Consider the following 25,810-nt stretch of genomic DNA (forward strand, 5'->3'; position numbering starts at 1 on the left):
TGCGAAAATCGACGCCACACTCGCGTTCGCGGCTTCGCGCCGCGATTCGCGCACGAGTGAGGAGGGGGCTTAAGGTAAAGTTAACGAAATATAAAGTGAGCCGATCTTGTTCAAATTTGTTCGAGATATTTCGTCAACCTTACTTAATTAGGTAAACCTCTCGCGTCGAAATATGGTCCCTATATCAGTACTTACTTTCCTTCAAGTCTCTTGGACCGTATTTTTAATAAATAAAAATAACCTAGGTCTAACCAACAGCGCCACTGAAGCTTGCATCGGGGTCGAGCAAGTTCGAATCTCACTCGAAACAATATATTTTCTATGTATTTAAAATTCCTTCCATTAAAAAACAAAAAACTGTAAAAAAGTGGCGCAAAATACAATTATAGTAAGGTGTTTTCGGCTACTTTTTAACCCCCCCTCCCCCTTGGTGATATTTGGTGAGGTTTTTGGCTACCCCCCTCCCCCCACACAACCTCACGTGTATTTTATGAAATTTTTTCATTCGACCTAATTTTAAGATAAATAGTATTGTATATAGAAAATCTTGTTTATTTTTCTATTTTCGTTAAATAGACTCGCTATTTTGAAGTGCAGAGCGAAGATTTATGTTTAATGAAACCGAGAAAAAGTATCTACTCATGTGGTAGGTTTTTTTTCTTAGTTTCGTTCACTGTAGAAAAATACACGTGAGGTTTCCTTATACCCCCCCACCCCCAACGTGATCTATCGTGATTTTTCCATGACCCCCCTCCCCCAACGTGATCGATCTATCGTGATTTGTGCACAAGCCCTAACATACGCATAAGCTGCGCAGCTCATTACAATTGTAGCAATTGCTACGCCGTAGGTCCGTAACAGGTCTACGATTGCAGATATTTTTGGTTAGATTTTTCTTACAGTAACAAATTCAAGTTTGTACCTACCTATGTAAAACTTTGTAACACTTGAAGAAAAGTTGTATTGAAGGATGAAAGCGTAATTAAAAATTCGACATACTTTTAAGTAAATAGCTATTTTACTTATGTAGCTACTTATATGTAGGTACCTATAAATACACATCCCCTTTTTTCGTTCAAACAACATACATAGTGACTCGTATTCTCTAACGTCATTTTCAAATCAGACAAATAAATTTTAAATATAATATGTAGTTAATGAATTTGACTAATTCGATGAAAGTGAAACCTCCCTGTTCGTATTATGTTCATGGAGTACAAAATGCAATACTTATACCAGTGATAACTTGTATTTGACTTGGTAAAAACTTTCCAAAGAGCCGTTCTGCGTTATCTGTCTCACTCTTAAAACTGTGAGAATGAGGTGTGAGTTCATACGTCTAGTATCATCGAGTTTTTATAGATATAGTCCAGTTACTCTATTTGGGTTGGCCGGTTGAAGTAATTCACAGATGGCGCCAGCATAGGTTTTACCTGTCAGTCTTGCGAATACTGTCAAATTCTTGTTTTTTTCTTTGGAATGTCATGGCCGGGAAAATGGAACAAATCTAAAGACGGGCGAAACCTATGGCGCCATCTATCAAAACCTTTGACAGCAGCCTAGCCCGTTCAGCGAGCGACACGCTGGCGACACGTCCAGCGGAAGCACTATGCTACTTTCCCGCTCTAAGATATGACGTTTAGTTGAGAGGGCGGCTTATCTCGCGTGCTGTGACGCCGTGCGCGCGCAGCCGCGAGAGCAGCGACTTGTAGACGACCGGTGCGAAGGGAAGCACAACGCCTCGCTCTTGAATTTCACCTGCAACCGACACAAAAAAAATCTCATCGAAACCTCGTTTGCTGTGCATAAATGCGAATAGCGCGGAAAAATGTAATAATAATAAGGTTAAAAACCACCAATTGCTCACTACACAGGGCGCTATGAATGGAAAAAGTTCCTTTGACAGGAGCTGTATCTGAGATGATAATCGTATTTCGATAAATACGATTACATTTCGATTGTTGTTTGTCCATACAAACGCCAATCGAAAAGTAAACTTGTATCGGGATGGCAGATCAGGGTGCGTAGTCAACATGCCAATCGAACTCCATAGCGAACAAAACGCAACTGTCACTGTCGCACTAATATGGAAGAGTATTAGAGAGAGATGACTAGGTACGCTACGTTGCGTAGCGTCACTTGGCTAGGCCCTCAGGTTAGTCTATGGTTGAATTTACCGCCATCCAACATTCATTACGGAAAAAGGGCACTTAACTGGCATGTAAACAAATTCATTATACACACTCACCGTCGATGATCATCTCGGCGGCGATAGCAGTAGGCAGCCCCACGGTGCGCGCCATAGCCGTGTATCCCGCTGGCTTGCCGCGGACAGTCATGGTGACCTTCCGTCTCTTTTTACTTAAGACACAGTACCTACACACTCACTGTCGAGGATCATCTTGGCAGCAGTAGCTGTACGTCCCGCTAGCTCCCCGCGAACAGTTATGGTGATTTCCCGTCTCTTTCTGTAGCCCTACGTCTCATACACACTCACCGTCTATGATCATCTTGGCGGCGATAGCAGTAGGTAGCCCCACGGTGCGCGCCATAGCCGTGTATCCCGCTGGCTCGCCGCGGACAGTCATGGTGACCTCACGCCTCTCCTTGCGCCCGTCTCGCCATGTCACGCCAACTTCATGCCGAAGCACCACGAAGTCTGTCTCGTCGTCGCCTGTATATTTAAATGAAAACATTAAACCCCGTCAAGCCCTTACATTGAACTATTATTACTACGTATAGAACTGGCACAGAGAACCAGTATTTTGCGCCATGCGCTGTTGTTGTTTTGACAACAAACCATAGAAGCGGAGCGTGAATCTCGCGGCCTAGACACGTAAGCGCCATGAGTTTTACGGCGCTTACGACGTTTTGGTCGCGTGGTACAGGCTGTGATTGCGACAATTTTATTATTTGGTATGGCTTCTCTATAGTAATATTAATAACTCAATGAGCTCTTAACCAAGATCCCTACCATACAGCTCTAACTACTTGTCTCCCGCAATCATAGATATAAGTAGAATAATGAACAACTTATTCCACGTCGTTCTTTCGTCTGTGAATTGAACAGTTTCGAGTCATGCTATCCCCTTTTGGTTAAATTTATAAATACAGGCTATCTAATTCAAATTCGCATCTCCAGCTTCACCAAGACTTCTGATCTAAAACCTAGTCCGCAACAAATCATCCCACATAGTTCTTCCACATGAAAAAAGATGTCCCAGGCATGATTTCCTTTCGTGGCCACTTCCTTTAGCTCTTATATTACCTACTTCATATCAATGTCAAGTGATCTGCCTATAGTGCCAATAAACAGTGTATACTGTATATCCTACACGTGTTTTGCCATACTATTGTATAACCAGCCAATTACCACTTCTTTGGGCTTCTTTATTCGCTGTATATCTATGCCTTACCTAATTTCAACTTGTTAGTCAAGTAATGGCTGACAGTGTCGAGCGGCGTGTTCCTCTTGACAATAACACTATCCTCGAGAAGCCCCAGAGACTCGAGCCCGGCCGCGCCAGCGCCGCCGATGCGCTCCGTCAGGCGCGTCTTCAGGTTCTCATAGAAGATGGAAGAGTCTGTGAGGCCTAGCAGCTCGCAGGCGAATTGACGCTGCAAATTATGAAGATTGTTACATACTTAGGTTTGGCGTTGAAACTTATGAAGTTATGATTGTAGAAAGAGAAATGGATAATATAAAGACCTATTTCCAAGCGGATGATGTGCCTGGAGACCGAAATCCAGTGAGAGTTTGTTAGGAGTAGTATTTTTTTTAAACGGACATTCGAAACTTCGTAAGCGCGTTGTAGGAGAAGTAAGGGCACTTCAAATTAAAGTTTATACGATGGGTTGTTATATATGTATGACTTCTTTCCTCCTTTTCACGGGTCAATGACTTCATCATATCAGCCCTTTATCGCCCACTGCTGAGCATAGGCCTCTCTTCTAGTACGCCACTTGTCCCGGTCCTGAGCTAATCTCATCCAGAAGTGACCCGCAATTTTCCGGATGTCGTCCATCCAACGAGCCAACGGACGCCAGGCGCTTCTTTCATTTGAAAGCGGCCACCATTCTGTTAACATTTTAGTCCACCTGCCATCACTCTGCCTAGCAACATGTCCCGCCCAATTCCATTTTAGTTTGGTAATGACGAAACCCACGTCGTGCACCTTGGTGCGGCGACGGATCTCGACATTCCTTACTCGATCTTGAAGCTTGATACCGAGCATGGCGCGCTCCATGGCTCTCTGTGCTACGCGGATTTTATGCACAGCCCCCTTAGTGAGCGTCCATGTCTCGGCACCATAGGTCATGGTGGGCAGGATACATTGGTTAAAGAGGCGAGTCTTCAGGCATTGTGGGATGTTAGCAGGTTTCAGGATGTCCGCTAATTTTTTTTTTTTGTTCAATGACTTATACGAAGTTATGTAATAACATACCCAAGTAATTTCAGGTCCTTCTGGATGGAGTGAGGGGTGAGGGTTCGGGTCCACCAAGCCGAACAGCTGCATAGCGATCATTGTTTCGGCGAAACCTGAAAAGTATTGTTAGTTATGAAATGGCCAATGGATGACTGATGATATGTCCTGAAAGCAATTATTTTAAAACTTTTTGGGGCCAGTTACGTACATATGTTTGATGTCGGTAATTGTTTTAAGAATGTCATCAGTAACTATCCCTATTTACCTCTGTACCGGATGGTGCCCCGGAAAATGGTGTGCGCGTCCTCGATTCCGTACAGCTTGGCGTACTGCGTGCTGTCGCGGTTTGGGAAGCCCTCGAAAGCGAAGCCGGGTAGGAAGTCTAGTTCACGAGCTACGGACATCAGCTCGCCGCCGCTGAGCACCTCCACTATCTAACAATGTATATACAATTACAATCAGATTTGGTAAATGTTTCAGAAGGGATTAAAATATTTTGAAAGTGACGCCCGCCTAGCGGCTGTGGGAAGGGACTTGACTTTTTTGGGAGAATACTGCTATGAGCTATGCCGTAGCATCGGTTGTGTAACAACTTTGAGAATCCTAAAATGGGTTTGGTGGTTAGGAGGCTATGTTTTTCCTTAGGCTTCTACAAGTTTTTTTGACATTTAGTCAAGCCACCTAAAAAAACAAATCGGTCGAAAATCTAGGTAACTGTCCTGAGTACAGTTTAACTCAAGTATTTTAGTCGGCGTCGCCGCGTGGCTATCGTGACCACTGCTCATGCACTGTTAGTGTTTGAAAATGAAAATAGAGACCTAGGCTCTCCGAATCATGTCGCGCGAGTGACTAAAAATAAGCGAGTTAAACCGTAAAATTAGTTTAAATTGTTCGATAATTAAAAAGTATAGCTTACCTGTCCTCTGCTTAGATATTTAGCTGCGGAGATTGTGTTGAGCAGCACGCCTCGCGGGTTCCACGAGAATTTGTACCTCAGCGCGTTGTCACTGAACTCAGGCGCCGGCAGACCTGTAAGATACCTAACATTGAGTTTAAACTTTCATAATTTAACTTACAATTAATTGCATCATCCAACGACGTTTACACTATCTTTTTTGATTGTCATTTGATTAGATGTCCAGGACGCCTATGATGGTTTTGTCACCATATCATTAATCATTTAATGCATGATATGACGACTTCTGATAAATGATATAATTCGGTAAAAAGTCGCGAGGATAACGTATAAGTGGCTAATGATAGCGTGATATGTTTTGAGGTTTATAAAAATCAATTTTAAACTCGATGACTTAAGGTGTATATTAAAGAAAAGATGGTTAAATCACATTCTACCACTTATCCACATATATCATTGAGAGTTAAAACTTATCCATGATTTGAACTTTTGAAAAATCAATTCTAAACAAGTTTACTTAAAGTGTATTTTAATTAATAGTTCGCGAGGATAACGTATATGTGACTAATGATAGCGTGACATGTTTTGAGGTTTTGAAAAATCATATTTATACTCGATGACTTAAGGTGTATTTTAAAGAAAAGATGGTTAAACTACATTCTACTATTTATCTAGATATGTCATTGACAGTTAAATTAATCCATAGTTTGAGCTTTTGAAAAATCAATTCTAAACAAGTTTACTTAAAGCGTATTTTAATGAATAGTTGGCTAAATGACATGCTATCACCACTTATGCACATGTGGCATTGATAGTTAAAAGTTATCCATGGTTTCAGATTTTGAAATATAGATTCTAATTGAGTTTATATAAGGTTTTTTTTAAAGTGAATCTTTTATTTCACCGCCTCAAATTTAACCGTCTTTATCATGTCGCAAAATCTACTTTATTTCTAGTACTTAGAATTCATAGTCTTTGAAATAAGCTACATTATCGGACTAAAGTAGACTCGGCTACAATACTTAATTCACGATTGCTGATATTTGCTTGTAATGTCATACAAAATTTTAAGGATAGTAGTCGACCTTATTAACCTAAAATACGGTGATCTGTCAAAATCAAATAAATAATTCTGCCGTGCTTATTAAGAGCAATAACTCATTTTGAAATCTCTTTCTATTGTAGAACACATTGTACAAGTACAAAGTGTCCAATTGAATGACACTTCAAAATGAGTTAGAGTCGGACCAAGAAAAGTCTGCAGCGGATTTGATAGCCCACGCAGTGCAAGTGTTATTTATACGTCATAATTTCATAGAAGTTTGACGTTTAAAATAACACTTGCACTGCCTGGGCTATCAAATCCGCTGCAGACTTTTCTTGGTCTGACTCCACTGCTCTTATTATAAGCACGGCAGAATTGTACAATCACCCACACTGTTAACTGCACATCGGTGGACTTTATGCCTTTTGAAATAAGGTCCACCGATGTACAGTCACCTGCAATAATATGTTACTTTTCGAAGGCCGCAAATATATGTGACACGCTCTTATCACTCGACAAATAAGATCGTGTCAGATATTTTTGCGGCCTTCGTTGTGTAACATATTATTGCAGGTGACTGTACCTACAGTTAGGAATGTTGCAGTTTAGAAAAGAAATCGTTTATTTGAAAATAAAACATAACCTATTCGCTGGGTGCGATATGACAGCGGACTTTGAAATGTCAAATGGCTGGCTGTCATTACGAAGAGAACAAATAATTTCAATGAAATATTGTAACTTACATATATTCTATTCGAACATGTAAATCTTCATTTCCCCTCTAAAATGGCACAAATGGCACAATCAATAAATTTCAGGTAGTACACACACACGGACTTGCTCATGGCTGACTTTACGAGAAGTAAAGAAATAAAAATCGAATAACGCATTTCACATAGGTAACTACTGGGAGACCGAACTATGCTCGGAAAACATATAAAAACCTAGCTAGATCAATTTTTCGCCCCCGAAAACCCCCATATAGCAAATTCATCGAAATCGTAAGAGCCGTTTCCGAGATCCCCGAAATATATATACATATAAATAAATAAATATCCAAGAATTGCTCGTTTAAAGGTATTAGATATGACTGTAGTGTCGTTAATAATGCAGACTTTTCGTGTTTTTCCAAAAGGATAATAATAAGTTATGGCTTAACATGTGCAAGATGTACCTAAAAGAAATCAAATGTGAAGATCATAAGAGCCACACCATTGAAGCTCGTGTACCTAATTCGTCAAACTTCAGTGACAAACATCCTTGAATGTAAGCTGTTTTTTTCTGTTTTTGCAATCTTTGACGTAGTACATACATAATATTATGATCCATTAATGTAATAGAAAGTAAAGAAATAATTTATTTTTTACAGATTCCTTCTAGTCGTTATGTTACGAGTGGAAAATGTGATTGTGTGTACGTTAGGAGTAAACATATCGCGGCTCTGATATAATTACTACATCAACTACTAAGAAAACTTCCCAAAAACCAGTGAAGAGCAGCAATTGCGCAGACCTAGTGCCAGACAGTTCGCCAAAGAAAATAACTCAAAAGGGAAAACCTACCTTGAAGAAATGTATGCACCTGCAAAGAAAATTAGGTGTAATCCTTTGCCGTTACATGTTGGAATTGAAGGGAGAGTCAGCATTAAAGTTAATAATGGAAGCTGGTGCTTTATTTATTATTATTACTTTAAATGCACGGATACGTAGGTAAACCTCGCTAGTAAAAAGTGACAGTTGGTCTGCCGAAAGTTTCTTTTTGGGCCACGGCGCGCGTTGCGATCGATTCGTGGTTCTCCGACCCAGCGAATAATATGTGCATCTTCTAGTAATAAGTAAAACTAAATGACTTAACAAGTACAATATTACCCCCCACTGTGATTATACCCCGGACGTAATGTGCCAAAAATACTGGCGGCATTACCTCGCTAAATGGCCAGTGATATTTGTTGGACAAGGAAAGAACCAGAGCGAGGGTCACAGCTCCTTTCCCGTAAGCGTCACCTTATACTAGCCCTATATGTTGCGGCAGGAGCAAATATCGTCAGTCATCGCCTCCCGCTAAATACTTTGTCTGAGATGATAGTTTCTTAGATGCTATCGTGAATAAAAAAATTGTCAGCCGGTTGTATCGCTGTGGAAAGACCGTCAGTTGATCACATGAACATGTAAAAACTTTTTTTTTTCAATCATCGCCTCCTGATACTTTGCCAGATGATAGTTTAGATGCTATTATAAATATGCTATTATAAATAAAAAAAACCGTCAGCCGGTTGTATAGCGGTGGAAAGACCGTCAGTTACTTGCATAAACATGTATAAAATACGGACCTACCATTTCATGCCTTAAAGGGGTGGAATTTTGTATGGGGACTTAAGAACAACTGCACAACAAACATTGTCAATAGGAACTGTCCCGCCCGCGCGGTGTAGGACCGGCGCTGGTGCAGAATTTAGTCGAAATTTGGTATGGAGATAGTTTGAGTCCCGGGGAAGGACATATATAGGATAGTTTTTATGTCGGAAATCATCAAAGGAAGGAAGGAAAAATCAAAGGGGGGTGGAATTTAAGAGTTAATGAATTACCTACTAATTGAAGTAAGCAATGCCCGAATTGAATAATTGCTATTAGCATTATCCAGGCGCTATACCTACTTTAGCTGCTGTCACGAATTCCACGCAGACGAAGTCGCGGGCAAAAGCTAGTATTATAAATGCGAAAGTGTGTCTGTCTGTCTGTCTGACTGTCTGTCTGTCTGCCTGTCTGTTACCTCTTCACGCTTAAACCGCTGAACCGATTTAGTTGAAATTTGGTATAGGGGTAGTTTGACTCCCGGGGAAGGACATAGGATACTTTTTATCTCAGAACTCACCCCTTAAGGGGGCGAAAAGGGGGATGGAAGTTTGCATGGGCAATCAATAATCGCTGAACCGATTTAAATGAAATTTATTATGGTGATAGTTTGAGTTGTGGGGTAGGATATAGAATAGTTTTTATCCCCGAAATCATCCCTTAAGGGTATAAACAAGGGGTGGAAATTTGTATAGGGGTTCAATAATTTCTTGAAATGGGACTTGCCTTTTATCATTTAAAAGTTCGTAAGAGATAAAGAATGTTCATGTATTTGTGACCAATTTTATTAGCCATACCTACCTTTAAGGGTGAAAAAGAGATGACATGGAGGTGGAAGTTTGTATGGAGAATAAATAAAAAGCATGTTTGCATGTTGCATGCATGAAAGTGTGTTAGCGAATGCTATAGACTTATATGTGTACGATTTAAGTACAATAGATACAATACAATACAATTTACATAGTTAATTTTCGTAACACAAATGAATCAATTAAGTTAAGACTAATTACAGCTTCTTAACTGCGCTTATCGTGACCCAGTGAGCACTACGATAAATTAATCAAAGGCTAGCCGTCAAAAATCGACTATATGTCTAATTATCCAACAATCGTAGCCATTTACCGTGTATTGTTGTCAAAGTGGACAAAACGGTATGAATGTTATAAAACTGTATAAATCTAGATAAGTGTCATTTATATCATTTAACTTATCCACTTATCCACTAAGTTTAAGTTGGAAATGTAGACAAATGACATATTATCCAACGACCATGTTATGCAGTTAATCGTTTAACGACTATCGCTGTCAAAAGTGGAAAAGACGACAAATCAATAAAAACTGGATAAAAAGTCCGTTTTATCATCATTTATCCAGCCATATCATTTATACAGTCGACCATCATAGCCTTGCGGATGAGTTAAGATATATCATCCGTAGCGCGTTCACCATCAGAGTCAAACATACCTCCGCAGTAAGAGACGAAGGAGTCTACTCTGCCGCCATGGTTCTGGACGTCGTGGATGCACTCGAGAGCCAGAAGATGGTCGATGCCGGGGTCCAGGCCAACTTCGTTGAGGATCGTCACTCCGGCCTCCTTGGCACTGTAATATGGATAACACATTTTAGAGTCAGCTCATTGAAACCATGAAGAAATAAGTTATGGCTAAATTTAATTTTTGGCACAAGGTTTTATCGCTGACTGTATGTACTTTTCTTATCACAGGCAAACTAATACTCATTGAGGCAATTCTAACAACCCCAAATACTGCGCAGTTTTATCCCAGAGTTCCCATGGCTAATATCTCCTGTCTCCACCATCAGATCAGCTCCATTTCATCATAATATTGCATTCCGATTTACATTATGTAGGTATGCAATTTTTATGCAAACATATATATATGCAAATATATCTATGTTATTTTGGTAATAAAGTATTAATAGGGTCTCACCGGCTATGTAACTCCTGAACCTCAGGCCTCACATAAGAAGCCGTGACCATATGAGCTCCAGCTTCAATAGCGGCTCTCGCAGCGGCACCGTGCAGCTCATAAGGCAACAAAGACACCACGAGACGCGCGCGCGACACCATAGCGCGTAACGCGGCATCGTCGTCCGCTTGTAGGTACGCGGAGCGCACGCCGTACCGCTCCGCTAGGGCGTCCGCCTCCTCCTTTACTTGGGACGCTAAAATGTAAAATTATAATGTGTAAGTAGGTGGAACCAATTTTAAGCAAGATGTGTTATTTCAGCCATCCTGTGGCCCTAATGTAACTGTAATAACACGGCCAATAAGAGCCGCCTTCTATTCGGAATAGACCTTGATTTTGCAATTTTTTCTTCAATTTTTGTAGGTTTTTGTGTCACATTGGAGAAAGTAGGAACTTTAATTGTCATTGACGATACATTAATAGATGTAATCGAAGTAAGTCAGCAGCAATAATAACGTACCGATAGTAACAGAGATATTCTTCTCCTTAGCGAGGTACTCGACCACGGGAGCTGCCACCAGCCCACTGCCCAGGATGACCACCGAGTTCTGCCGGTCGTCGCCTTCCACCTTGTGGCGAGATCGACTGCAAAAGGATTTACAAAATTATTTAGTTACTCAGGAATTTTAGGAAGAATATAAGGATATTTGATGATGATTATTGGACGCGGATCCGCACGCCACTCCAGGACATCGGTGTATATACCTACGTGCATAGCGCTGTATCGCTCACACACCGGCGATCGGAGCCACATCTAACGTGATGACCGCCTTATGAATGGCTCACGCTATAACGGTCCGGATTCGGGCCGACACGTCCGAGACTTCGTTTTCTATAGAAAGCATCATGTGATCACTGATTACCCAACATAGATCACGAAGTGTCGGACAACCCAGACACGGACTCATTCAGCTTGAGTCTTCCTTAAAGTATCTTCTTCTACTCTAACATTTTGTAGTTTAGTTTAGTTTAGTTTATTTATCTCAATATACAATTTTCATACAGGTAAAATATACATACATTTCAGCTTGTACTACTTGTCGTATGATGATCGTTTTTCAGAATAATAATAAGAATTAGGACCGAACATCAAAACATAAAATAAAATAAAATTAGTACATAACAAATCAAAAATAATTCAAATCGAAATAAATTAAAAACGTCAAAATGTCACAATAGTAAAAAATATAAAAATAAAACAATGTCAATAGAAAAATTAAATCAGTTTCAGTACTAGAAAGTACAAATCATAGAAAATGATGTCAATAAAAAATTAAAATTAATACTAAGTCTAAAAAAATATCATCATTATTCATCATCATCATTCTCTTGCCCTTGTCCCATTCACTTGGGGTCGGCGCAGCATGTCTTTCTCTTCCACACCTCTCTGTCGCCCGTCATTTCATCATTCACTTGCGTTCGTTTCATATCATCTCTCACACAGTCCATCCACCTTTTCCTCGGTTTTCCTTTCCTCGTACTTCCCTCCACATTCATTCGTAATACCTTTCTCGTCACATGACTTTCATCCCTCCGCATCACATGCCCGTACCATGCTAGGCGATTTGCCCTTACTTTTTCTGTTATGGGTGCAACTTTCAGGCTTCCTCTTATATACTCATTCCTTATCCTATCCATTCTCGTCACGCCACACATCCATCTTAACATTCGCATCTCCGCTACATGCAATCTCTTTTCTTCCGTCACCTTTAGGGCCCAACACTCTGATCCATACATAATAAAAAAATATAACATAATAAAAACAATTATTAAATAGATCTAGTACTGTATAGTACGCATCAATGTCAAGTATCTAATATACATATAACTAACTATGTTCAATATTTATTTAATTATCTGTATATATTATTTTACGGAGTAAAGTTCCTTTTCCAACAAAAGGCTCTTCAGTCTGCGTCTAAACGTTTCCTCATTAGTCTCCTTTTTCAAGTCGACAGGTAGGTGTTCATAGTATGTCGGCCCTATGACTCGTGCGTTTTTTGCTTGTAGGTACATAACAGCGTTCGACTTACTTGTTTGATGATCGCAATTCGTTGATGTATTCGAAAGGTGGTGTCAGTTTGCCGTTGCTCGTGATTATGGCCTGTAAAACGTAGACTTTGTAATAAATATTAGTTATCAGTCTATTTCAAAATGTTTGACTAGCGATATGCTATGCTATGCTCATGAACAAAGAAGTAAAGACATTCTATGAAGCTACATCAAGACTGGCATGTATGTATGGAATGATACGATGAAGCTATATTATTAGTTTTCAATTACATCAGGACTGACACTAAAGAACACTTCGTTCGTAACGCCGATATCTTTTGTCCATGGAGTACAAAACCTGCACCATTTGCACTGAACCAGAGATAGAACGAAAACATTTTAAGTCTATGGCTCTTATGACTTACTCCTTGAACGACGGGAGAGAAGTTGTGTTCCTCCAACGGCCGCGAAGCATCAGACTTCATGATGTCCTCAGCGTACGGGAAGAGCAAGTCTCCGAAGAAGTCCGTAGACTCGCGCGGCAGCTGCGTTGGCATGTTGTCGATAGAGCACACCAGCACGCCTGGGCCCTTGAAACTGAATACATCGACATGTAAGGTAGGTATTATATTTTAGTTTGGAGTACGAAAATGACCTGTCAAGTCCTTGCATGATAAATAAAAAACCTTTTTAAATATAAATAAATAAATATTACAGGACAATTTTACACAGGTCGACCTAGTCCCACAGTAAGCTCAATAAGGCTTGTGTTGTGGGTACTAGACGACGATATATATAATACATAGGTATACTTATATACATAGAAAGCATCCATAACTCAGGTACAAATATTTGTGATAAACACACAAATAAATGCCCTTACCAGGATTCGAACCCGGGACCTCCTGCTTCGTAAGCAGGGTCACTACCGACTAGGCTAGGAGGCATTTTTATTAAGTAATAACCAACATCATATCCATGTTTTGGTCCTTCGAGCCGGATATGTTTCAGTGAGTTATTTAATTATAGTGAGGATTTAATTATTCATGAAGGGTGTGAAAAAATTCAAGGTACTCGTATAAGAAGAACCTGGTGGCTAACATTTTAGCCTTAAACCTGCGTCAATGTTTCCAAAAAGAACTTGCTCTCTCTTCAGTCGAAATTGAATGGTTTAAGAGGAAGGCAAAGAAAAGAGGTGAAAAATGAACAAACCTCTTAGTGTCCTTATTCCGATCCGCGTCGTAGAGGCAGAAGGGCGTGTCGATGGTGGTGCATTCGTTCATGAACTCGATGGAGCCGCCTGGATCCGCTGAGATGTCGCAAATAGCCAGCATTCTGGGAAAGATATAAGGAACTTTAAGGATAAGTAGACGGAAGAAAAATTATAGATAATCCTCGTTGTATCGTCTTCTTCCTCGCGGTATCCCGGCATTTTACCACGGCTCATGAGAGCCTGGGGTCCGCTTGACAACTAATTAACTTGACTCATTGTGTCTGATTACATAATGCTAGATCTATAGCGCCTACAAGATTGCTGTTAGTACTGACCGGTGCGGCAGCGCGGGCGCGCCGATGCTCTTGGGCAGCCAGGGCGTGTTGGAGGGGATGAGGAGGTGCTTGGCGTCGGGGATGGTCAGCAGCTTGGGGCTGTCCACCGCCCAGTAGATGCAGTTCACCAGCACCGACGTGTATGGCGCTATCTGTTGATGAAAACATGTGTATTGCTAAATCAACTTTGGTAGATCTGGTGAGGATTTAGGCCCAATCTCACGTGATACCGTTTACTGTTTTCTCTTCGGATACTTACGCGTAAGAGAGCTGAAGGCAAAGCGTTTTGAGCAAGTCAGTGAATATAAGAAAGGAGTAGATCAGTCAAAATGTATGCCCAGTGCATGTGAATAATGCTTGCCCAGCATGTGAATAATGCAAGCCCAGCATGTGAATAATGCATACCCAGCATGTGAATAATTTTATGCGAATAAATGAACCAAGACGCGCTATTAAATTCCAAAAATACTGATAAATGTGAATGAAGTGCAGCGTATTTGGAAATCACATTTTAAATAAGTCTTCTGAAAATGGAAAAAATGTGGCTAAGCTCTTGGCGTTAAAAGTGAAATAAAATCAATATAATTAACCTAACTAATTCCATGACCGATAACGTAGACTGTTATTCTGTCATATTTGTTTACTACGTTATCTTATAGATAAACTGCAAGGGTAATGAGGCACAATCTTGATGCACTGTGTGCAAGTAATCAGCTGTTTACCTTAAGCGCCGGCCTATTGAAAATAAAGTGGTACTTGTGCTGGCAATCAAATAAAATGAATGAATATGTAGATATTGTAGATTGCATAAAGTAGATAATTAAAATAGGTCAGCACCGTAGAAATTTTTAAACGCGAGTTAAATAATTTAATAGGCATTTATTGATATAATGGTAACTTTGACAGAAATACTTACATTACGAATTACGAACCTGCTGAGAAACAAATTCCTTTATAGGTAGGTACTACCTACCTATGCCTATACCTATGTAGTTTCAAAAGCAATTGAATCATAATAGTATCCGCAGTCTACGCTAAGGTCTAATTGGATAAAAATGGGAGAATTTGGGACTCTAAGGCTCTTCGAGGTTGTAATTAAAACAGGCACTATAAGGTATAAGGTAGAGTAGAGAGTGATAAAGGAAAAGTTTCCTTGAAAACTAAAATCGATCTTATGGCGTTATTCATAAACGCTGTTATTATAAGTGACAAGCCCTTGATAATCTTGAATAATTTTACGGTTTTTAGTCACTCGCGCGACATGTTTCGGAGAGCCTAGGTCTCCTTTCTCAACATGAAACATGTCGCGCGAGTGACTAAAACCAAGTGAGTCTAAACCGTAAAATTATTCAATGTTAGTATGTCTCACAACAGTTTAAATTCGACCCTTGATAATCGTTTGTCTTTACCTGTCATTTTGACAGTTGAGTTTGTAAGAAAGGAACAAAATTTAACAAATGCTAGTTAGCTTAGCTAATTTTTATGGATAAGGGGATAAGTATCAAATTGCAAGCTAGAGGCACGCTAGTTTAAATAAATTGTATTTTTGACGTGATAACGTCTTATAAATCGATGAACACCGGTAGCATGCACGATAAAGTGTCACGTTGTGGACAGATCTCCAAGGTAACGTTGTGGGCAGATCTCCATGGTAACGTTACGGCCACGTTTTCTTTTGACGTTATGACGCACAATTATCGTCCGTAAACCGACTTTACAGACAACCATATGTTTTTACCTTTTGCGCGAAGGTAGAGATGTATCGCTCAGGGTGTTCTTCGTACTCCTGCGCATCGTAGCCGCCGCCATTTTTCCTCTCCAAATGGTGCCGCCGGCGCACTTCGCAACCATAGATCTTGTTTGGACCTGTAATCATTTATAAACATATAAATAAATGTAGGAAAGTTTCTCTTGCGCAAACAAAAAGTAGCTAAAATCGAGTAAGGTAAGTTACCCAAAGATTGGCTCTTGAAAGTGTATCATTGGCCATTGGCCCTTATTTTTCTTCACAGTCACAGTCTGCATAAAAAGGCTGAAGGAGCCAATCATTAGAGTTAGAGGGTTCTACATTAGTATGGTTTTCCCTGATATAAGTTGATAAAGCTGAAATTCTGAAGAACAACTTACTTCCGTGTTCCGCTACTTTTCTGAGCATTTCCGGTGGAACGTATTCGTGAGGTAACTCGGAGAATATTTCTTGACTTCCCTGAAAACATACACATTTGTTACTTATAGTTTACTTATAGATTGAATAACAAATAAAATAAAAATAAGTTTTCAAACGCCACACAGCCCCGTCATAGTCATAATAAAATAAATAGTAGACGGTACTGTACTATACCCGAGGGTAGGGCACTTGGTCAACTAGAATAGTATGATATGAACGACCTCTTCACTCAGCTTAGCATCCAGCGACCCGAATTATCTGCTCTCAGAAACCGTGTGAAACAAACGGTGTGTTGGCCATTATCCTCAGCAACGAGCAAAAATACTTCAGTAAGTAAGGAAATATATTACTGTGACATTTACTGGGTCAGTTACGAGGGTCGCACTGAAAGATTCTGGAATGGGACACTTAGAAATAACATAATAGAAAGAGGCATTTATAATTTATTAAAATGTAACTCTTTATTAAACTTTTTTTTATCTTTTCCATTTGGTTGTCATTTGTATTTAAGAATTACTGGCAATTTGAAAATTGTATGTCGAACATTATTTGAATTTTTGGCCAAGTGATTTTTCGGATCATATTTTTAAACGGTTTTCAATATGCCCTCAGCGAACAAATAAAAGTTACAATGGGCTTCTGTTATTTTTTTATGAACTAGAGTTCATCGTACGCTCGTTTGCAGTTAAAATTAAATATGAAAGTCACTTTCATTTTATCCCATGGGTGATCTTAAAGAAGCATGTCATTCCAAAGCGACGTCTAAAATTAAAATCGCATTTGTGCTGTTAATTAAAAAGACTGCCATAAAATTTGCATATCGGCAGGTTTCGACATTCCTAAATATTCATATGACAACAGTAAAAAAATCTTTTATATATATATATATATATATATGTATATACATATATGTAAAAAAAACTTCAATTCCGTTGGCTACTCCACGAATTTCATACAAAACCACTAAGGCCCCAAAATCGCCATACAAAAAGGACTTTGGGATTATGAGCCGTGTGCATTACAGAATGATTACTTTCAAAAGAAAATTTATATGCGTGGTCACTTTGAGTTTAAGTATGCACTAAAATAAAGATTGACTGTCTAGATGCGACAGTTTTCTCTATTCCCGAATCTTTCAGTGCGACCCTCGTAAACGAAGGTACCTGACGAAAAAGTGGATACAGGAATATTTTAGAATCAGAGCGCTGCCGAGTACCTGTCCCGGAGTATCCGTCATACCCATACATACCTGGGAAACGTTTCCTGAGCCGGTAAACACGAAGGTCAGCGGTCCCAGTGATTTAGGCATCATGCCGAGCGCCACCTCGTACCCGGCGTCTCTGATGGCTTGCCGCGCCATGCTGGAGTTGCGGTAGTTGTGAGCTGGTCCAATGTGCTGGAACATACAAGCAGTATACATCTCTTTCTAATCAATCAGATAATTGGTCTTTCTAGCAAATGTGGATGGGAAATGATTTTTAAAGACTTTTATTCATATCAAAGCCTAATTAGTGTCCTACTACTGGCCAAAGGCCTTCCCTGTCTTCCGCCACTCATCACGGTCTCATCATGGCTCATGCTCACTGCTGCAGTCGCTGCAAAATGCGTCGAGGTCACCATCTCTATTTTGTCTGCCTCTACCCCGGCAAACGTGCAGCTGCAGGGTCCATTCGATAGTCAATTAGGCCCACCGATCCGAGTGCATTCGGCAGACGTATCCCGTCCAAAACAAATTGTTTTCAGTCAGCAGAATAACCATGACAGCTATAGCAAAGAATTGCAAGAGAATTCAGCAGAATGCAGAACTAGTCAGCTTAAAGACTTGCTTCTGCTTGAAGTATGTCATTTAGTGGCAAACCGCTTGTGCTTTTGTGCTTTGCGCACTAGCGTCTAGCATCACTCTGATCTTAGTGGCTGTTCTGTCATTGCTGACGATTACGAGATGTGTAATCATCTAATGATTCTAATGTGATAACTAATCCTTCAACATGTCATTCGGAACTTTAGATAAGTAAAATCAGGAAGTGCTACCAACTATAATAATTCTATTTTGTATATTAGGGCCATGGCAAACAAAATTATGAGTCGCTTGGTAAGTGGGATACGCTTACCCAAGTCCTAGAAACATAATTCGGTGTGACTGAGAGGTTGATAGTGACACTCTATTGATGAACTACTCGTAAAATATTGGTTTGGTCTATAGATCTTCATCTCATTTTCTTTAGTGGGTCAATGTAATCTGAAGGAAAAATTAACGCGTGGCAACACTTATCCACGAGTACCCAAGATACCTAGCTGTATCTAAGAGCATATTTTATTACCTATTACCTACTGGCAATCGCCTTGATAAGATAGTAAACAATATATGTATACATAATCAAAATCAGGGTCATTAGAAGATGTAGGTTGGTACCTACATATAAATAATCATATAACAATAACTTATAACAAAATTCTAAGCACGTTCTTCAGAGAATCAACCGAATAGTAAATATCCTCGCTATTCAAAGTCTGTCATAAATGGACAAAATCTTGATGCTAACCGTATTTCCGTGTAGGTACCTACACCTACCTAGGGTATTGTTGAAGAACAATTCCCCAAAGACTTTCCGCCTCCAGGTGTAGCCTGGAAAGTTTTACATACCATGAAGGGCGTGTGGTGCCCCAGCGCCAGGAGTCGCAGCCCGAGTCCATGTAGTATGTTGATCATGCCCGCGACGCCCGCGTACTTCCCGAACGCTACCACTCGGTTGCCTGCATCGTCCATCAACTTTTCGTAGTCTATCAGTCTGATGTTCTGAAAAAAAAATATGGTGACTCATATACCCTCATCTCTTCGCTACCGTCACATCGGCGTATGTATTGAAAAATGTATTCACTATTAATTATTTTTTATTATACAATAGTTCTTATATTAACGAAACGGCCAAACCACATGTTTTGACTAAGGTGTAGAGTTTGTGAAGTAGGACTTGTAGAGTTAGAAGCTTGGTTGTACAGTCAGCAGCAAAAGTTGCTAAGCGGGCGAGGTGTTCAAAATGATCTTGACGCGACGTTATTATTAAGAGAATAAGAGCGTGTCAAGGTAATTTTGAACACCTCGCCCGCTTAGCAACTTCTGCTGCTGACTGTACAAGAGATCTGTTAACTTTTTGACACTGCGAGCCTTATGGTTTCGTCTTGGCAACATTTTACATGAAAATGTTTTGGTGGGATGGATCTGACAGAATAGTTACCTTAGCCAAAATGGCATCCAGCATGGGCATATTGGCCTCCTGTGCCTTGATGGTGTGCGAAAAGAAGCAGTAAGTCTTGTTTGGGATGAGGAGGTCTATGGGGGTCTGCTTCACGCCAAAGATCACGTTGGCTTCGCTGATGTCTTCCTGGATCACTGCGCCAGCGCTTATGTAGGACTAGAATAAGACAAAATTTATAGAACTCCAAAATCCGGCATAGAATCAGACCAAGCTAACTCGGCAGCGATTTTGATAGCACAGACTGGACAAGTGTTATTTTAAACTTGTATTAAATTATGGCGTTTAAAATAACACTTGCACGGTCTGATGTGATATCAAATTCGCTGCCGAGTTAGCTTGGTCTGACTCTATTGAATTTTCTGGTTAGATTAATTTTCAATAGACTAAGATTATGACTACATTTTGGAAAGTTCTTTACTGTGATACATCTGAACATATAGTACGCATCTTTTTTATTCTATTTGTCGCCAATTTTCTATGTGGGGTAAGCGCGCTGATTAGGGGGTTGGGGTTGAAGATATGAAGCTTCCCGCTCTGGCCGCTCCCATAGGTACCTATGCAGACTGGTCTACACTCACTTGCACAAAGTATCAATGACCATGTACCTGCATGGGGTAAGCGCGCCTGTTGGAGGGCTGCACGATGACCTTGATTCCGTTCCGCACGAAGCGATTCACGTTTAATGGAGCGAATGGCGCCCGCCGTTCCCATACTGATTGGTCTTCGCGACGGATGGCTATCACTTTCCGTGACTGTAACAAAGAGGAAATTTAAGACGCCGATAAAAATACTAACTACAGCCACTTTGTTTGATCCCTACTGAACGTGACGCCGTACCTATGTTAATATTATTTAATACTTTAATTATATGTAGGTACATATTGCATACAAAAGAACTACCTAAACTTGTCCACCCACATATTAACGTGTTGGTAACGGGGTCCCTTTGTTTGACATAATTATTTAAAGTCATAATGTACCTATAATGATTGTCAGAATATCATTAGTCTTAATTCTGAAACCGTTAACTTTTCAGGATTTTCGTAGGGCTATCCTATAGATAGGTTAGGTTTGTTTTATGGCAATCCTGAAAAGTTACGCGTTTCTGAGAAAAACCATATTATAACTAACTTTATGGGAAACAATAGAGACCCGTTGGTAACCTATTTGTTTGTATAGCATAAACAGACGAGTAACGAATTAACGACCTAAATCTGAAAATTCCTGGACTGGCCACTTAGAAAAAATAAGTCGTCTCATATATCAGAATCCAGAAATTTTCAGTATGGCCCACGTAGAGCTGTCTACGAAAAAGCTGGTTTAAATCTCGGCAAGATAATTTTTAAGACACACAGACGGTATTTAACCCCCGACGCAATAAGAGGGGTGTTATGGTATACGTTTGACGCCAATGTTTGTACAGTCACCTGCAATAGTATGTTACACAACGAAGGCCGCAAAAATATCTGACACGATCTTATTTGTAGAGCCATAAGAGCGTGTCATATATTTTTGCGGCCTTCGAAGAGTAACATATTATTGCAGGTGACTGTACCTATCTGTGGCATGCATCGTAGTATTCGTAGTTCTCAAACGGATGGACCGATTTCGAAGCAGTTTTTTTTACGTGAAAGCGAGTTTCCTTGCGGTGGTTCTTAGCTATGTTTGATAAAAATCAATGCAGCAGTTTGAAGAGTATCATAATGGTGGAGAGAGTTTTTTAAATTTTAGAGTCTGTGCGGAAAGAGAAGAGTCGTGGAATGTATGGGGCCCAATACTCTTCTCTTTCTGAACAGACTCTATTTGTATACAGGTAGATACAGTTAGCATCAATAGTAGCGGATGAAACAACGCGCTTAAAGTAAGCTGCCTCAATTAGCTCTATATTTAATTACAATTTTACTACTTGATCGGAATGCGTGTGTAAGTTCTATAAATGTAACATATTACGTAGTTTTGCTAAATTATTGATAAGGATACACGCCCAGGAGATAAGGTAATATTGTCAACAAGTTTAAGGTGAGAATTGACACAGCACATTAGCCACTATGTAGGTGCGTTTGATTTCATTAATCGCCATTGACAACAAGATAAACTTACAGCAAATCTACGGCAGGGTAAACGAAATGAACTCAAAATAAATTACCCTATCATATGTATTTTGAAACATATTGAGTATGAATAAATAGATAATAAATACATCCACCGATAAGCAAAAAAAATGTTCACAAACTTTGGTTTGATATAAGGTCAAACGGCCAAAACACAATGGGGTGCCGTGATAGGCGAATTTACCCTAATCACCGTAACTTTATAAAGCACTTACACTTCTTAAACTAATAATATAATTTCGTTTTTCTGTTTTTTACTTTTCCTGTTTACTTAAGTTATTCCTGTTCTTAATATTCTTATTTGTACCTACATAATTAAGAGTACCTATTTATGTGTTCAAATAAAAACATTAGGTATATTTTTAGGGTTCCGTACCCAAAGGGTAAAAGGGGACCCTATTACTAAGACTCCGCTGTCCGTCCGTCCGTCCGTCTGTCACCAGGCTGTATCTCACGAACCGTGATAGCTAGACAGTTGAAATTTTCATAGATGATGTATTTCTGTTGCCGCTATAACAACAAATACTAAAAACAGAATAAAATAAAGATTTAAGTGGGGCTCCCCTACAACAAACGTGACTTTTGACCGAAGTTAAACAACGTCGGGCGAGGTCAGTACTTGGATGGGTGACCGTTTTTTTTTTGCCGTTTTTTGCATTATGGTACGGAACCCTTCGTGCGCGAGTCCGACTCGCACTTGCCCGGTTTTTTTAATGTCATCGACTCATCGTAACATTTAACTCTTAAGATATATAAAATAATGTTTTCACAACACCGGCAGGCTTACTTTGCACTTCAAAAACTGATTGCAAAGTTGCATTTTATTCACATGTGAGGCAAAGTAATCAAATGTAAATTTTGAGTTGTTTTCTTATGTTTGCTGGTAGAATTGACTTTTAAATGATGATTTTGGATGATAAATATTTAATTACATTCATTTGGATTTGATTTGGTTTGATATTTTACATTTAATATTTGCTTCGGGTACGTGTGGTGAAAAATTTTGTGTGTCACTCGGGGGCAAATCTTGTTTAACCCTCGTGCTTTGAAACCCTCGCAACGCTCAAGATTCCAGTTTTCGAACCACTCGCTACGCTCGTGGTTCTATTTTGAAATCTTTCGCTCGCTCGGGTATCAATATTAGCACGAGCGGTTAAACAACAACTTTGCCCCCTTGTAATACAAATAACTATTACCTACTATGATAATATAAGGTTTCTGTCCAAAAAAACTGCAACACTCATGAAACCTTGGGGCTAGTTGGAACAATTGAGACAAACTATTATGTATAATATTATAATAACCTACTATGTCCCTGACCCTACTATTAAAAGTGACCCTACTATTCTTTTATTAAAAGTGAAACCTTCATCATAGTAATACAAAACTGTTTACATACGCTGTGGTTCTGAGTAACGTTTGAAACCCTGTGAAGTGAAGATCGGCTTCGATCTTCGCAGCAGTCAGTTGACCTTACGAGACCGCCAATGGCTTTCCAGAGATTCTTCAGCCAGCCTTCAGGCACTACGGCCGCAGCGATTCGCTAGATAAACAAATGTCAGCCTTGTTTGACCTACTTAAATACAACATGTTTGGTTGGGTGATGCTTTGTCAGTTTCAGTCGTGGAAAGATCAACGAACTAGAATAGCTAAATAATTTTGACTGGAGCCATCTACAGCTCAAAAATGACCCCACGAGAATTTTGCCGGAAGCCGGAAGCCGGAAGCAACTCAACTGAACAGCGCGGATGTTGACAACGTCAAATATTGTAATGCCGCGCAAGAAGTTTGACACATAGAATATTATTTTAGCCAATCAAAACTTTTATTGAGCAATCACAACTTTTTTTAATTGTGAAATTGAATTGTGTATTTGGTAAATATTCAAAGCTGCAGGCGGGGTATACATATTTATGGAAAAGGGATAACTTTCCGTGATATACTATGTCAGTCATATGGACCTGTATGAGTCCATTAATTAAATTTAAATACAATTCATTGCATTGGCCTCTCTAAAATTTTTAAACTTGCAGATAAATAAATACCTAAGTGTTACGTAGCAAACACTTTGGGGTATCTACAATTATTACTTCGCGTAAATTTTTCTTAAACAATTTCTTTAGTACCCATTGAGTATGTATTTCCGACAAGTTGTTTATTAATTCTTATCGGTAATTACTCATTTATATATCTGTTAACAATCAAATATCTAACGCTTATTTACCAACGGCAATCGGTATAACATTTCCTAAAAAACATTTGTGTTAATCAACAGCCACTTTTTTATTAATAATTGTGATAAGCCCGGGTTTTAAAGTTTAAATATTTAAAAAAACCGGGCAAGTGCGAGTCGGACTCGCGCACGAAGGGTTCCGTACCATAATGCAAAAAAAAAAAAAACAAAAAAAAAGCAAAAAAAAAAACGGTCACCCATCCAAATACTGACCACTCCCGACGTTGCTTAACTTTGGTCAAAAATCACGTTTGTTGTATGGGAGCCCCATTTAAATCTTTATTTTATTCTGTTTTTAGTATTTGTTGTTATAGCGGCAACAGAAATACATCATCTGTGAAAATTTCAACTGTCTAGCTATCACGGTTCGTGAGATACAGCCTGGTGACAGACGGACGGACGGACGGACGGACAGCGAAGTCTTAGTAATAGGGTCCCGTTTTACCCTTTGGGTACGGAACCCTAAAAATAAGACATTAATTCCTATTAAGTACCTACCTGAATGTGAGAATCTGAGAATAAACCCAGCTGTTAAGTGACGATAATGAGTAGGTTAGTAGTACTTACTGCTGGAAAAGCAGACTAAAGAAAGGATGAATTATTTTTACAGAGAAATATAGAAGAAAAATGTTTGTACGTAATTTATGTTTGTAGGTAAAATTTTAGCCACTGATTGTGATTTAGAAATTATCAGGTAGCGTAGTAGATTTACAGCCTAATCATGTTATCTAACTATTATCAAGTCGAAATATAGGAAGCACATTTACTACCTCATATACCTACTTTACCTTAGCATTTTAATAAACTACTTTTTCTTTGAGTAACAAGGTAGGTACTGGCATTTATCTAATGGCCTCAACGATACCTAGGTATTTAGAAACCAACTTATGAATGTGGATTTTTCAAAAAAATTCCGTTTGCATTCTTGATATTGACCTTATAGGAGAAAAGTAGGTATTATATGATTCATCCTCAAAGCCAGGTGACGTATATTTTCTATCGTAAACAAATAAAAGTGATCTATGTAATTCGTATCGTAAAGCCCAAACGTTGTAGTTATTAGGTAGCTACCCCTGGGGTAAAAATCGCTTTTTTTTCATGGACGAACATACCTAATACACTAAAACAGTTTATACACGTCACCAGTTTTAAACACACCAAAATTGTTTACATTTCACCAGTTTTAAATTTAAGCACTTACTTTTGCTGTCGAATAGTATGCCATCTGATGTATGCGCTTCGAGCGCAACGCGGCCGTTTTATGTAACATTTTCCTATTATAATTAATAATTATACTAAATTGGTAATATAATGAGCCACAGATCCGACGTGCTTCATACGAAGCGCGTGGGTAAACTATTTGTGTATAATCTTATTTAGAGTAAGGAGCTCCTTAGTTGAGAATAACAATCGACTGACGTTATCAATTCGTGATAATGATAGCTCATTATATGTTTGATTCTCGGCCGAACAATCATATGTCATTCTTAGCGGGTCTTGCAGCATCTATTTAGTATCTAAATTATCATTTTTCGGCGACCGCAGCAGCTTGAACATGCATCATTTGCTGCACGAAAATAGTGCTTGAAATTTTACCCTCATGCGTTTTGTGTTGAGGTGAAAAGTTGTGTGCAACACGAGACCAAGTTATTTGCACCTCATGAAATTGAGTATCTCGCTGCGACCACGATGTTATGGTGAATTTTCACTTGCCCGGGTCACTAAAGTAGCGCTTTCTATTTTCCTGTAGATCTACGTGAAACTAGGAGTTTCTA

At 39.4% G+C, this 25,810-nt stretch overlaps 1 protein-coding gene across 1 annotated transcript; it reads right to left on the minus strand.

Moving 5' to 3' along the window:
- Positions 1–752: 752 nt before the first annotated feature.
- LOC134793806 (alpha-aminoadipic semialdehyde synthase, mitochondrial) lies at positions 753–25,544 on the minus strand. Its single transcript, XM_063765489.1, has 20 exons — positions 25,237–25,544; positions 20,297–20,443; positions 19,671–19,847; positions 19,079–19,231; positions 17,684–17,830; positions 16,395–16,473; positions 16,006–16,133; positions 14,268–14,419; positions 13,932–14,054; positions 13,145–13,316; positions 12,761–12,831; positions 11,188–11,312; positions 10,689–10,923; positions 10,204–10,340; positions 5,344–5,456; positions 4,693–4,861; positions 4,446–4,540; positions 3,417–3,618; positions 2,498–2,674; positions 753–1,758 (listed from the first exon to the last, which is right to left on the minus strand). The coding sequence occupies exons 1-20, from the start codon at positions 25,303–25,305 to the stop codon at positions 1,640–1,642; spliced, it is 2,790 nt and encodes a 929-aa protein (XP_063621559.1). The 5' UTR covers positions 25,306–25,544; the 3' UTR covers positions 753–1,639.
- Positions 25,545–25,810: the final 266 nt, after the last annotated feature.

The sequence above is a fragment of the Cydia splendana genome, chromosome 1 (assembly GCF_910591565.1).
Source record: "Cydia splendana chromosome 1, ilCydSple1.2, whole genome shotgun sequence".
Lineage (NCBI taxonomy): Eukaryota > Metazoa > Arthropoda > Insecta > Lepidoptera > Tortricidae > Cydia > Cydia splendana.

Coding starts and splice junctions, on each gene's coding strand:
- LOC134793806 (XM_063765489.1), bottom strand. CDS start 25,305: ATGTTACATAAAACGGCCGCGTTGCGCTCGAAGCGCATACATCAGATG. Junction 14,420..16,005: donor TCTCTACCTTCGCGCAAAAG/GTAAAAACATAT, acceptor TTTCATCAACAG/ATAGCGCCATACACGTCGGT. Junction 14,055..14,267: donor GCGCCCGCGCTGCCGCACCG/GTCAGTACTAAC, acceptor TATCTTTCCCAG/AATGCTGGCTATTTGCGACA.